Below are 14,506 nucleotides of genomic sequence, written 5' to 3' on the forward strand. Positions count from 1 at the left end.
TTGTAGGACAGGTTGGTTCCAGGGATGCCTAGAAACAAACCTACTTGTACCAGCCCTGCATGTGGCTCAAGTTCTTTAAGTACTTGTTTGTCTCCTCCAGCAGCAGCCTTGCACAAACACAGTTTGAAAGGAGCAGCATTAGAAGGAAGACAGGGAGTATAATGTACATTTTAGTTGGGACAGGTTTTACATTCAGCATCTATTGCATTTACAGGATGTCATCTATACACATAACAGAATAAGCATTTGCATTTAAGTTTTTTAATTCAGAAATATTTGCGGACCACTATCCTTGCATTCTGTTTCCAAGGATTATCATAATACTGTTCCTTCCTGCTTACCCACATCAGACCTCTTCTGATTCCTTGGATTTAAATAAGCTTCAAGTCTTGCACTCTATATTCCGCTATTACTTATTTCTGTTACATAAACACCCAAAGGTCTCAGCTGGAATTTCAGCTCCCACTGCTCTGGGATTTCACAAGAGAGTTCATACTGACATTCCCTGTCCTGGAGGGTATCTGAGCGCTCCTGCGTCCACCACTGCAATCTAGCAGGTGGCAGCATTCACAATATCAGGAAGAATATCTGAATAACAGTTTTCTGTTGTGATTAGCCTCTAGTCATCATACTTTTCCATGACCTCTATGTTCCTGTATGTCATTTACTTTGCTTTCTTTTCCATATAAACTAATGTCAGCTTTCTACAGCTAACAGCTGACTTATACAGTTGTATCTTCTAAAACTGCACCAAATGAACCTGGATGGCTACATTCAGTTTAATACAAATCTGTTTTTTATTTCTAAGAAATTAAGTCAGTGGATAAAAAGCTCTGATGAAACTGGTGTAATTTTTAAAATATTCTGGGGACTTGTGTCTTAACACAGCTTTTCATCTTGTTTTGTTTGGGATTTTTTTATTACTATTTTTAAGTTTAAACAAGAGAATTTGGGGCTTTTAAAATTTTTTTTAGAAAAAATTAAGATTAATCTACAAAGTAATAAAATACGATGGAGTTGAAGTACTTAAAATAGTTTATTCTGTCTTCATACAGCTGGTTACAACAGGCCAATTGACTCCAGCTGGTCATACAGGAGACATTTTTAGTATAATTATTAGAGCTGATACCAGGATAATTCTGGTATTATACTAGCCAGAAATATGTGCACCACTAAATATATGAAGAATTGTGGGTATACCTTTATGGGTACAGATGCAGGCCAATAATATATTACATGAAACAGAATGCTATGGTAAGCAGATGTTCCCAGGATAAAGTCTATCTGATGTGCGATAACTCGCTACACAACCATTAATTTTGTCACAAAACTATTATTTAGCACAGCAAAGACAACTAAAAATACTACCCAAGGTTTTCATGCAACTAAAAGTTCATTGGTTTATTTCTCTCATTAAGAGTAACAGTCTGAAACATTTTACATTAATTTACAATCATGAAAAAGATCCTTATGCTTATCTCATGTAGGTGACATTAAGTCATCCAGTTAACGCTAATCATTATTTCAAAATAAGGTTAAACATTCTTTGAATCATTTGTTGCCAAAAAATAACATCAGTCTACAACCACATAGAAAGTAGAAATTAAAATTTCTACAGAGCCACTACCATCACTATGAAGATACAATGCCAAGTGTACAATGTTCTGCAACAGTTATCACTTCTCCCAGTATTTAAGATGGCAAAAATCCCCTCTTCACTTTTTACTGCACACACAGGATCTACAGTAAAAGAGGAAATTTTGATTCATAATGTTAGATCAAGGGTAACAGAAGTGCTTCAGAGTCATTTACTTTTTATGTAGAAAACAAACAGGGCTGTGGAGCAAAAAGGATTCTTCTTCAAGGAAGAGCAGATTTTTCTCTTCAGCCTCGGACTATACACCACACTGATAACACTCCTCTCCTTCCAGAGACAACAACGAAAAGGGCCTGTGCCTGTGGGGGAAGCAAAGCTGAGATCCACTGTACAGACCGAAGGCGAGATGCTGGTCCCAGAGCAGCCGTGCAGAGCCAGAACAGCATGCCTACAACACGAGGTGCAGTGCAACCAACCCAGAGCTCAAGTCAGTAACTCATGCACAGAGCAAGAAAGCCCAGTTTCACCAGTTAAAAACATCTGGATGTTTCACAACTTTTGTTTTCTTGAACCCTTGTTGAATCCAATCACTCTGATTTGTGTGTCACTCAGCAATGTGAAACAGAAATGTTCAGATCCGTAGCCTTCTTGGGAGGGAGTACAGCAAGAACTGGCTTGCTTCCCTTGGCAGAGAGCACACAGACCACAGCGAAGCCACTCTGCCAGGCTTAGCCCAGCAGCTGGCACAGCACAGTCCTCTCCTCCCAGTGCCCCACCAGCAGACCTCTAACTCACCCATGCACTCGGAGCACACCTGCAGCATCTCCCCCATTTCAAAGCGCTCCACTGCCCCACAGAGATGGTTGGTGGGTCATTGCGGCTCACTGACACGCTGCATCTGGCATGGGAAGCCATGAACAGTAGAGAGGCTTGGGATGTGCAGCCAGAGGGAAACTATCTTGAAATACCTTCTTGGGATCTCACCACGACAGTGCACTTCACCACAGACATAGCAAGCCTTTCTCACCACCCTTCCCCTTGCTTGGGCATCCCTTAGCCACTCCTCTCACCCATCACGCTGCCTCATGCCTTCTTCCAGATAACCCCTGTCCTCCCTCCCCACGAAGGCAGCAGGGACCCTGTTCGGGATGAAGCACACCAGCCAAGAGTGCACGATCTCCCGGGCTCCTGCCCCTCTGCTCTGCTAATTCACCCCCTGCCTCCCCCCGTCTCCCCCATGCCTGCGTGCTCCCCTTTGCCGCAGGCCCGGCAGCCCCATTCCGGGAATGGGTGCTCAGCACCCTGCCACAGAAACCCAGGAGCAGCTCTTGACCTGGAGCAGGAGCCCCAGCGCAGCCAGCTAGGACACAGCTCTCCCTCTTGGCAGCAGCACCAGCCGTTTCCCTCCTCCGCCCAGACCACGGCAATTCTTTCGGGGCAGCAGCAAGAGGAACACGGCATCACGCCACCCCATCCTGAGGGGCTCTGCTCCCCGGCTGCGGCCTAAGGCCACCGCCCCTGCCGTCACACCGTGACCAAGACGCGTCCTTACCACACGACAGGCTGCACTGCCGCCCATGCCGCAGAGCGGGGCTGCCGTGGCACGACACGTCAGCAAGGCTGCATTTGGTAGCGTTTATTTGCTCCTAACAGCGTAGGGAAGAGATTCAGACCCTGGCTCTTGATGAGGAGGGTTTCCTCTGTCACACTGTGGACGTGGTATTATTCACATGCAACAGTTAAATACCACATACCAGTGCGATGAAACCCGGGGAGATCTGACTCCACGCCCTAGGAAAGGGAGCATTTGTCCTGGCTACACTGCGAAATTTCAGTGCCTTTCCTAAGGGGGGATACAGAGGAAGTTTGGCACCCACTGCACCGCTCGGCACTGCCAGTGACCGAGAGACAGAGGTCCCAAGTCCATCTCCAAAGGAGCGGCACTGCGGCCATCTCCCTTCCAAGACAGAAGGCCCAGACGGTACATTACGCTGAGAAAGCGGTTTGCGTGGCCAGAGGACAGTGATGTAATGTAAGTGTGGACAGAAAAGCACTGAGACAACATTTTGATCAACATAGTTCTCCCTACAGGCCCTTTCAGAATAGCCCTCTCTCACATAAGAAACACAACCAGAGGAAAAGGACACAGAATTTCAGCATCTTGAACAGCATTTTGCCATAGACGACTTTTGTAGGCACAGTCTGGTTGAGAAATATCTTTGTACATCTACTTCTCTCCAGCAGGACAGGGAAAGCAGCCCTTCTCTGCTCAACAAGGTCACTGCAAGGTGCTCAGACAAGATAAGGAATATAAGGATTCAGGCTCATATAAGAACCTTATACAGGTTTAAACAGTGATGTACAAGAGCATCATCTATGCAAAGCCTGCATTTAAAAGAGGACTTGTGTGTTCAAGCGCAGGTGCTCAGAGGACAGAATTTTACACTACTTGGAGAAGCCAATGCCTCATGCTGTCCCAGGCCTATGCACAGAGAGCGCACTGGGATTTAGCAAAGAATCTCTTCTGTTGTAACATTTGCAGCCAGCCCAAAACAGAAGTGTCCAGTGGGTCAGAGTCTGTTTTCCATTACTGTGGTGCCCTGGTATCACTCCATTTAAACCAACAGGTCATCAGCATGAACACAGTGTGATCCAGACCCAGAGCATTCAAGCTAAATATTCAACCCTTTGCTTATTCCTCCATATGCCTCACACAACAAACAGTTCAGAGAAAAATTAGACCTTGTGCAATTCTTGGACTCACTGGTTTGGACTAAAACTATTTAAATCTTAGCCCTGAACCTCCTGCGTAGCAAAAGTTAAGAGAGACATCAATCTTGTTCTCATTTTCAGCGAGACCAAACATGAACCCAGCTTTGTTGAGGTAACATGCATTAATGGCAGCCCAGAGTTCATCCCAAACCACACTACTTAGCCTGTCTGTCCTCATTAGTTTTCAGAGTTACTGATGAAGCAACAGGGCAGAGCTCTACAAACTTCTGCTCGGCACCATTCAGTTACAGAAATTATGGGCAGTCTCTAATTCAGAGACCTATGAAGCATCCTTGGTACCCAAAAGGTATTATCTGGAAAGGAATCACAATTCTGTTCACCAAAATATTTATATTAGCTGAGGAAGCCAAACTCTGCCAAGAACAGAGCTGGCGAGCTTCCCTGGAGTTTCTCTGCCAGTGTGTAAAACACAGAAAGCAGCCCCACCTACCACAACCCCTCTGTGCATGCCCAGGGCTGGTTAGTTTTTTAAGTACTGTGCCAACTATTTGTAAGGCCTCAAAAATCTGGAAACTTTAGAGCGCAGCAGCCGAATGAAGGATCTTGGGAACATCTCTCTTGACTCTTGGGCTGTGTACTTGAAGTAGTTCTGTGGATGCGCCAACACGTCAAACAATGCTTTTATCAGTTTCTTGTCCTAGAAAAAGGAAAGCAGATTCTACAGTAATTCCAAAGAGGACTTAGGGTCAGTATTACCAAAGCTTAATGACTGATTAACTCAGAAAAGATTATGGGCATTTTACTTTTAATGACTGATTAACTCAGAAAAGATTATGGGTATTTTACTTTTCAAGTACTAATGTTTCAGGGGTTCAGAAACTGGTGGAGCAAGGCTGACATTCAGGCCCCAGGGAAGTCACTGGACTTTCACATTTATCATTAGCGGCACCATGATTTCTCCCCTCCTCATACTTCCAAGAACAGCAAATGAAAAACCCACCAAAACAAAACACAAAAAAACCAAACACTGGATCTGATATCCAGCAAAAGAAAGGTTTACTTGGGATAACATCCACTTAGCTTGCCCATGCAGCTGTCCCCTAACCAAGGTCAGAGAAGTGAAATCCACAAAGAGATTTTTTTTCGCCTAAGGAGGAAAAGGCCTTGCTAATCTACAGGCTACAAGTAGCAGCACCAAGTGCTTCTCCAAGAGATTAAATCCCATGTCCCTCAGTTTGCTCCACTGATTCCTTCCAGCACAGCCTACATGAGGCTTGAGGAGCTATCTTCACCATAGATTTCCCTAGTAGGTCTGATCCACCTTTAATCCCCTGGGCAAAGGGTCTCATATCCATTGCTCCGCACAATCAGGATGTGCTGATTCATCCCACTTCCCTGAAGTAGCATGTGTCTAGTACACCAAGGAACAGATCTGATGCAGAGCAGGAGGCAACCTCACTGGCACAAAATAGCTTAATTTTCAATCAAACCCAAAATGTTCAGTGGAAGGAATATACCTTAAGTATTTCTTGATGATTTTCAGATGCATAAAGTCTACCATCCCGAACAATGTCTTCTATTAGTTCTTGGTAATCCTCTATGGGGAATGCACAAGAGAGCAATTTGCAGGTTCACTTCCCTTACATACTCAATACCTCCCTTGGTTACACATGTACGCCCTACCCCCAAAAGAACCAGTGGTACTTGGCCCTCATATTAGCAGACAGAAAATATTCCAAATTCTCTTCTGTAAAGAAACCACAAATACTGTTTATTATGAAAACTGTGTACTCTGCTGAGCTGCTCAGCATCAATTTTTCAAAAGCAAAAGAAATCATAATGCTTCTAGGATCATAGTGCATACTGTAACCAAGTAGCCTGCTCCAGACCAACTGCACTGCAGAAATTTATCTGTAAATACCCACAACATGTTACTGACTTCTTTCTACAGTAAGGAGGACAAAAAAGAGGTAAGAGGAAGCCTTCTTAAAAGGCAAACCCCCAGTCAATCAAAACTTGAAATGTTTTGAATCTCTCATAAGGAGAGTCTCCCCTGAAAAATTAATTATCCACTGTTGATGAAACTCTGCAGACCACAGTGAGGATGACTCCTTCACAATGAACAGAAACGTGCCATATTATTTTCACATCACTTATGCTGAAGAGCAAAGCCTCAGCTCCAGTTTCACTCCTGGTGACTGACAAGGAGAGGGTGAAACTCTTGCTCCTCAAGCTACTTTTCAATATAGACTTTTTGCTATCTGGTACTAGTTTACAGATGGTAGCAGCAACATGATAAATCAGAGGCACTTAGGCTCTGCCCAGTTCCTAACAGGGGGCACTCTGCTGCCACCTGAAGCAGCCCAGAACTGGGAAGGCATAAAAATGAATAAAACCCAGATTCCAGCTCTTAGGTCTGCATTTTGCAGGTCAGAGCCCAGAATTCCAGCTCTTTGTTTAGGTTTGTGGAAGACTGGAAATATGGTGGCACTTAAGAATGCAGTGCAATGCAGAATTCCTTAAACTAGCTTTAAATGAAAACAGCTACTGGAAGTAGTCTCATAACGACGCTGAGAGCGCTGGGTTACCCAGCTGCTTAGCAGGGTCAAGGAGCCCACAAGGGGTTCGGCACTGCTGCAGCTGCACTAGTCCACGTAGGCTCAGCTGCTCACAGCCGCTTACCATCATACGTTACATAAGGAACTTGGAATCCTTTGGCACTGTTCCCTTCATTTGACTTGAACTGGATCCACAACTTCTTAGACCTAGAAGTGAAAGCTATAGGGCGTTCGTAGGTTTGACAGGTTTCATAGGTGGTCACTGAGTTGGAAGAAGCTTTCAAAGAAACACACAATAGGCAGTTATCTGACAATGCTTTATACTAATGAACAATTAGAAAATAGGCTAAACTACCATGACAAGAAATGCTTGCCGGTGTTAAGAAAACTCCTCAAAATGTGGCAGGCCATCAGTGGATGGCAGGCCATCAATGAGTGACTTCTTGTTCAAGGAATATTTTCACTTTTCCTAAAAAACAGTCTCCTCTGAAGGATGTGCCTATACTAGAAACTGAAGCTGGTTACTCACACATCAGGCACCTGTAGGGACTAGCAACCATCTCCTCTTTCCTAACACAGGCTAGAATTGCTTAACATCATTCATGACTAGTTAGTTTGAACCATCCAGCCCTTCTTAACAATATTTCTCTCGGAGTTCACTGACACATCATAGCCTTGCACACTTGTTTCACCTGAACCTATGGAGCAACATTACCAAATAGGATTTCTCAATTTGTCATTTAAAGACATTTCTACTCTTAAGTAGAGGCCAGCCAGGCTACATGTACTTTATGTAAACAGCAATGCATGTGAGAAGTCTGTGTTGCACACTGAGATAGATACCATATGCCTCAGTAGATACTTCAGACTTACAGCTTTTTCTCATCACCAGGTAGTCTCCACACTCATCTTCTATTGGTAGAAATATTTCTGGAACCACAATGAGAATACGGCGCTTTGGCGGTGGGTTAATATTCCAAGTGCACTCGGTATTTGCAGGATAGTCCCCAGGATAGTTTGGTGATTCAATATATCCAGTGTAATCTCCCAGTTCACCTCCACACTGCCTATCTGAAAAAGCAATAGAGTATGCAAGACTGTCTCTACAGTCACTGTCAGAAATAGTACATGGGTGACAGACACACAAACTTTTCTGTTTGCATCTGATGTAGCTACAAGCTCTCTTTGCCAGCTTCACTTCACACTGCTGCCTGTTTCTGCCTTTGTGTTTTAACCAATGTTGAGACATAAAAATACAGACTAGTCCCTGTTAACACAGCAGGTGCTATTGACCAAGCCACAGCCAAGCAGCAAGGCAGTTGTAAGAGGATATAGAAATGGCAAAGCAAGGATGCTCCACTTGCTCGTACCAGACAGAACGTTTTTACAGAAGTATCAGCTGAAGTCTAACTGGAGTCTGAGGTGCTCTGCTCAGGCACTGTGCCTGCAGCAGCACAAAACAGGGAGTATAGCAGGCCCTTTCTCCACACAGATTAGCGCTGCTGGCAGTAAGAGAGGGCAAACCCCACTGAAGGATGCTTTGCCAATGCTCCCCAACTCTGTGGGGCCACAAGTTCCCAGAAACATATTTCTATGTATGTATGTGTATATAAGTCTGTGTGTACAGAAGTGTCTCCAGAAGTTCTTCTGAGGAGTCACCTCTTTGCCCTCTGTTTTCCCTCTTTAATTTACCCTCAGCTTCCCACACTACAGCTACCATAACCTAGAACAGTGGCTCCTTTTGTTATTGCCTCTTTAAAAGGTTGTTATTAAGAAGAAATGGTTACTAGAGCTATTCAGTTTTGTGAGCCAACTTCCATTCCTTTTAATAGAAGGGAAAGAAATCAGAGTGCCGAGAACACAAACTCTGTCTGCTATATCATGGGAGAAAAGATTTAATAGCAAGACCCAGAGTGACCCAGCACCAACTGGCAAGACACAATCATCACTTACCTTAACAAGAATGATGGAACCAGTCTGCAGAAATGGTCTCTCATGCACCTCAGTAAGCCATATGGGATGAGACGCACACAGGCAGCAAAAGAGAAGCAACACCACTGCCTTCTCCCCAGGCTTCCTGGAGCAAAGCTAAATTTTGCCCTTAGGGCCACTCTGAATATTAATGACCCCATCTTTTTATTTGTAAGATATCATCAAAACTATCCTGCTATACTTACTTTTGCACTGTGTTATATTTGTTGACCCATCAAAATCAGTAGTGGTGTTTCCAGGGCATGAAATGCAGTAATTTTGTCCAAACTCAGGCTGGTATGTCCCAACTGTGCAGCGAATACACCGATGAGTTGTGGTATTATAAAAATGGCCAGGTGAACACTGAACTAGAGGGTAATTAAACAAGCAGTATTGTTAAAAAAGTGGCAGTAGCACATTAGAAAGTGATTTTATGCATTTATGCATTTTTATAAGACCTAGTATAGTTTCAATAACTGAAATGCCATATTCATAAACTACGAGGATAATAAAGCAGAGGTAATTGAACAGATTTTAGTTTATCAGGTCACTTTGTGCAAGTTCAGAAGTCCCAAACACAACACTATAGAGCAGTTCTGTGTGGAAGCAGTAATAAAAGACAGGAGGGAATGAGTATAACCACCATGATTTTGTAAGCAGGATACCAAGTAGAACAGTGTGTTACAGACGGTCTAGCCACTGAGATTTGACTTAGAAGATTAACTGTACGTGGAAATACTAACTAAACCTTCCTTTCTTGCCAGCTTATGCCAAGCAGCATGAGCACTGCTGCTGCATCCTAGGTATACCTCTGTGATCAGCTCACCACAAGCAGAAGGGAAAGACTTTGGCCCTCCACAGGTGGCACATTGCATCAATATTAGTGACTAAACTGGTATACTGCCTTCTCTCATGATCACACATTGCCTTGCAACAACAGGCAATGACTCAGGGTACAGCCGCCTCCACCAGATCCGCTGCTACTTTATTTCATCCCATCATGCAAATCATCATGTTAACTAGACACATAAGCTATAGCCCTCACAGAGCTCGCTGAGATTACCTCCATGCATCACCAAAGCAAGACCCCATTCTGACATACAAACTCTTTCATAAACATAACAGATTTTATGGAAGTTTTAGACGTAAGATAGCCAGACATAGGGGAAAAATCCTTTCTAGCAGACTTGCAACTTTTTTTCTAGTTCCCTGCATGCAGACATGAAGATTTTCTTCTCTCATTGCAATCTGAGAATACAGGACACCAAACACCTTTGCTTACATCTCTAACATGCTTCTTTTCATTTGATTTTGCTTAGCTATTCTGCATCTATACCCATCATCATCTGTACTGAAACCTGACAGAAAGCAGTCTAGAGCATCAGCCATATATTATCTTTGCTCTTAACGCATCACCACCTTGCTTTTTTTAACTCACCCTTTTTCTTTGTGGAACTAAAAAAAAATTAAAGTTAAATCTTTTTCTATTCCTTACACCTCATTTGGCAAGTTTACCTCTCTCAGCTCAACATCAAAATAATTTACTTCCTTGCCTTTCAAATGCAGTTTTCTGTGCTGCACCGTCCCTTTTTTCTGTATCTTTTAAGTTCTGCTTACTCCCAAATAACTTCAGTCTTGTTGAACTTTGTAAGTTAGCTCAGCCTGGAGTCCTTCCCTACAAGCTCCACCCCCCAATCCAAATGCTTCAGATACAAGTTCCAAATAGTTCTTGCATCTGTGATTCCATGTCTCGTGTGGCCTCTTCCACACGCAAATCCCTGAGCTCTTCATTCCAGTTAACACAAAAAATTCCTTTAATCTCTACTCTAATTTGAAAACTGAACCTCATTTATAGACCTGTTTTTGTTTATGTTAAATAAAACAGAAATCAGTTCCTCTTATCTTGATCCAAGGTTTTTAATGTGGGTTTTTAGTGCTTTAACTTTGCGAAATTAAGTATGAAACAACAGCATTTGTGGATTCAGTGATTCTTCACTAAAGAAATCTATTAGCTATCACAGTATTACCAGTAATATTAATTCTTCAACCATACTGCAAAATTCTTCTATTATGTTGCAATTCTCAATAGTAAACATATCTTAACTGACACTAGAAAGATCTCTTAATCCAAACCACTACCAAATGTTTGCATCAGGACCTTATCTCTAACCCTTATTTCTACTCTACGGCAGTAGATTTTCTTTTTCTTCAGGCGATTTGGATATAAGTGATGTTCTTTTACCCATGCTTTAAGACATTGAGCAAACCATTATACTGATTAGCATTTCATCTCTCTCCATGGTCACATTTTTATCAGCATTTTCAAAGACAACTGCATAGCTGTCTTTCAGCTTTTTACATTTTCGATAACTAAGATGCTAACGAATTTCCTTCATTGTTAAAGATATGATCCCCACCCGATTTTCACTCCTGTGAGAAAAACCTTGGGAGCTGATTGCATGTCAGCTCCACTGTGATCAAATTTAGAGGGCTGTCTGAGGTACTGCAGGGTTAAGCTGAATGCTAGCTTTTTAGGTATATCCCAAGGCACCCAAGCCGGTTTCTCACTACGAACATGAAGAAACCATTTTCTTACTTATCCCCTCCAGGACTGCAATTCCCTCCTTCACATTTTCATGTTGCTGCTGTGCTCAAGCCCAAAATGTCAATAAGGCATATTGGTCTTGATTTTTTTCCCCGAGGCTCTTTTTCTCCCTTCTGTTCCTTTATATGACTCTTCACAGATCAACAACTTCACTGACCAACTTTCACGTATCTCCCAACCCCTTCTCAAGTCTTGTGGGAAATCAGTTATAAAAAGAATTGAGGCTTTATTGAGTTTCCTTGCAGCCAGGCCAGGCCAGCCAACTATGAGAACCCTGGAAGGAGAGATCCCTGAAAGCAGAACGACCCTTCTTTGAATGCCCCACTTGTAGCAGCAGCAGTTACTTTTGCCTCCAAGCAATGCAGTTCATCAAATAAATCTTGACTTTACCTTTGGTCTCACAGTCCTGAAACAAGGATGCACTGCTATGTCTTGTGGTTAGACCTCCTCCGCAGGGAAAGCAGGATACTCTCCCAGCTTCAGGCTGGTATGTTCCAAGGGGACATGGCAGACAGGGTTTGAAGCCGTCAGGAGAATATTCACCTGGCGAGCACTGATCTAGAAGAGGAAGAACACACTTGCTTCAACCTGTACATTACAAGTAAAGGTACGTTAGCGAGCCTGCCCGGGACCCAAAACCCCAATGGTGAAACTGCTCTCCTCTTCATTTGGCAAGTGGGAGCCAGGGTTTCAGAACTGAATGCTAGCAACAGATAGTACTTAATACACGCAATGTACCCTGTAAAACTGAAACAGACGCTGATAACCTCTGGTGCTAGGGAGCTCTTCTGTGACCTGGAATGGATTTCACACTTTGTTGCAAGGCTACACTGGACACTAGGCCTGTCCAATACTCTCTGTTAATCTGCACAGTGCGATTATGTAGTGATTATCTCCTTTTTCTAGCTAAAGAACTCTTGGATTCCTCCCAAATGAAATAATTTAGTACTGAACCTAAGCTGCCAAAAATGTACTTCCAGATTTCTGTAAGTAGTTTAATCTTAATATTATTGAATATTCATACTTCATAACACAGTGGTGTTACTGAATTTTGTGAAAACCTCAAGTGCAGCAAGTAATTGTGCAAATTCACTAAACTAAACATTATGTGTGCCTCACACTTTTAAAGCAGAAATATTCTTGCCATTCCTCTGATGCTGGATCTTGGATAATCATTATCTGTGCACTGGATCACTGTGTTCTGTATGGTGCATAGATAGCGCTAACTCAATCCAACTGATCTTACTTAAACACACACCTCAATATTATCTAACGAGCCCAGCAATATTTCTGGGTATCTTTGAAAAATTCTGCTTTTCTATCTTTTCACAAAAGAACTGGCTTCAGTGCCAGTATTTAATAATTACCCTGTTCTGGAAAGGCACAAAACACTGTTGCAGTTGTTCAGCTGCACTGAAAAATTCTGTCCTTTTAAAGACCTGTTATGATAATAAACTGTTAGTTTTAGTTTATAGCTCCAATAAATCACTCAGTGAATAGCTGTTTTGTTAGGAAGTTAAATTGGCCTTGGCTTCATTTCAGGATATATGACTAACAACAAGCAGGGCATTAACTACCGGTCATGATCAATGATGAAGAGTTTTGTTTATGGCTGATACACTGAGTGGAATAGTGAGTGGTCCTCCTTAACTTAAAAATAAAATACAGCAGGTTAAGCAATGCTCTGTAGCTTATCAATGAAAGCTAGTGAGGAAGTCTTAGCTCTTGGTTCTAGTTTTTTCCACCACACATCACTTCTGTGCTCATAAGGACACACGTTCATTTGCTCCCACGCTTTTCAAGCCTTTCTTCATTTTATAAACATTCCTACAGAACACTCATCTCTGTACTCTTTGTGCAACTCAACAAACATGAACGAATTACAGCTTTCATTGCAGCACTCCTAATAAGGTAAGGAAAGTGCACTATTTACAATTCAGTGACAAGGAAAGACAATCAAGGTTAGTAAAGGTGATTTTAAGAAGTGGCTACTGACTTCAGAAACCCAGAAGTAATGGAAAGACCAGTGCAAATCTCCTTTCCTCAAAAAACTCTATGGCTCTATGAGAAATGAATGCTCTGAGTGGCCTCACTAGAGACTATCTGCTCTCTGCTATCTCCCCTTAACCTGTCTTGCTCCCTTCATTTTAATCACATGCCAAGTTTGGGGTGGTTTGGGTTTTTTTTTGCATTGAGGGGGTGTGCATGTGTCTGTTTTGGTTTTGTTTTGAACAGAATGCTACTTTACATTGACACATGTAAAACCATACAAATTCAACCTTAAATCTGTACTTCAGGTTTCCTGAACTTGCTCAGAGTCCAGCGTAACAGTAGGTCAGCTAACAGAGCTCAAAGGAAACCTGTCCCAGGCAGGAATCAGACCCACCACTTACGTGGAAATGTTACATTTGAGACCTTATCCCATCAGCTGTCTCTTGACAACTTTATCATCTGCACCTTACCTGCCTTAAAACCGCATGTTGTAAAATTGTAGAGCTCTCTGTGGAATACAACTGAGTTAATCTAAATCTTCTAGGATTATTTAGCAAAGTGCTTAATTTTTGAAAATTTGCATTGAGGAGGTAAACTTAAACAGATCTCCTCACACATCACTGAGATAGATCCTCAACATGGGGCACTGTTAGACACACTGCATGACTTAATTCTGAGAGCAAGAGAAAGACGGGGCCAGAAGCATCAGATGGTCTGTTTCTGTGCCTTGCCTCCACATTGAGACACACTGTGAGCTCCAGCTAATTTTTGGTTTCCAGGATTCTGAGGACGGGGACAAGAGTCACAAGTTATTTGTCCTTCCTCATCCTGTTAAGTTTTATTAGGGCATACACCAGAACTTTCTTACCCCCCATCATAGTACGTTCCCGCACTTCAGCTAACTAACAACAAGAAAAAAAATACTAAGTCACTAACATTTTGTGTCTGTGTGTTCAAAGCCTAATTAAGTGGTCAGCAGCTAGACTACTAGATAAAGTGCAAGGTGATACAAAGACTACGTTTACACAAGTATTAGAGCTGGTCAACTGT

At 42.6% G+C, this 14,506-nt stretch overlaps 1 protein-coding gene across 3 annotated transcripts in view; it reads right to left on the reverse strand.

The window, feature by feature from the left end:
• Positions 1-1,017: 1,017 nt before the first annotated feature.
• SCUBE2 (signal peptide, CUB domain and EGF like domain containing 2) overlaps positions 1,018-14,506 on the reverse strand; it is a 46,453-nt gene continuing 32,964 nt past the window's right edge. For all 3 annotated transcript variants that reach the window (XM_069803810.1, XM_069803808.1, XM_069803809.1), the window contains 6 exons: positions 11,855-12,022; positions 9,066-9,227; positions 7,762-7,959; positions 7,013-7,165; positions 5,848-5,927; positions 1,018-5,027 (listed from right to left, as the gene is read on the reverse strand). In XM_069803810.1, coding sequence (XP_069659911.1) covers positions 4,875-5,027; positions 5,848-5,927; positions 7,013-7,165; positions 7,762-7,959; positions 9,066-9,227; positions 11,855-12,022 — 914 coding nt within the window. In that variant the 3' untranslated portion in view covers positions 1,018-4,874. The remainder of the gene's footprint in view (positions 5,028-5,847; positions 5,928-7,012; positions 7,166-7,761; positions 7,960-9,065; positions 9,228-11,854; positions 12,023-14,506) is intronic.

The sequence above is a fragment of the Haliaeetus albicilla genome, chromosome 16 (assembly GCF_947461875.1).
Source record: "Haliaeetus albicilla chromosome 16, bHalAlb1.1, whole genome shotgun sequence".
Classification (NCBI taxonomy): Eukaryota; Metazoa; Chordata; class Aves; order Accipitriformes; family Accipitridae; genus Haliaeetus; species Haliaeetus albicilla.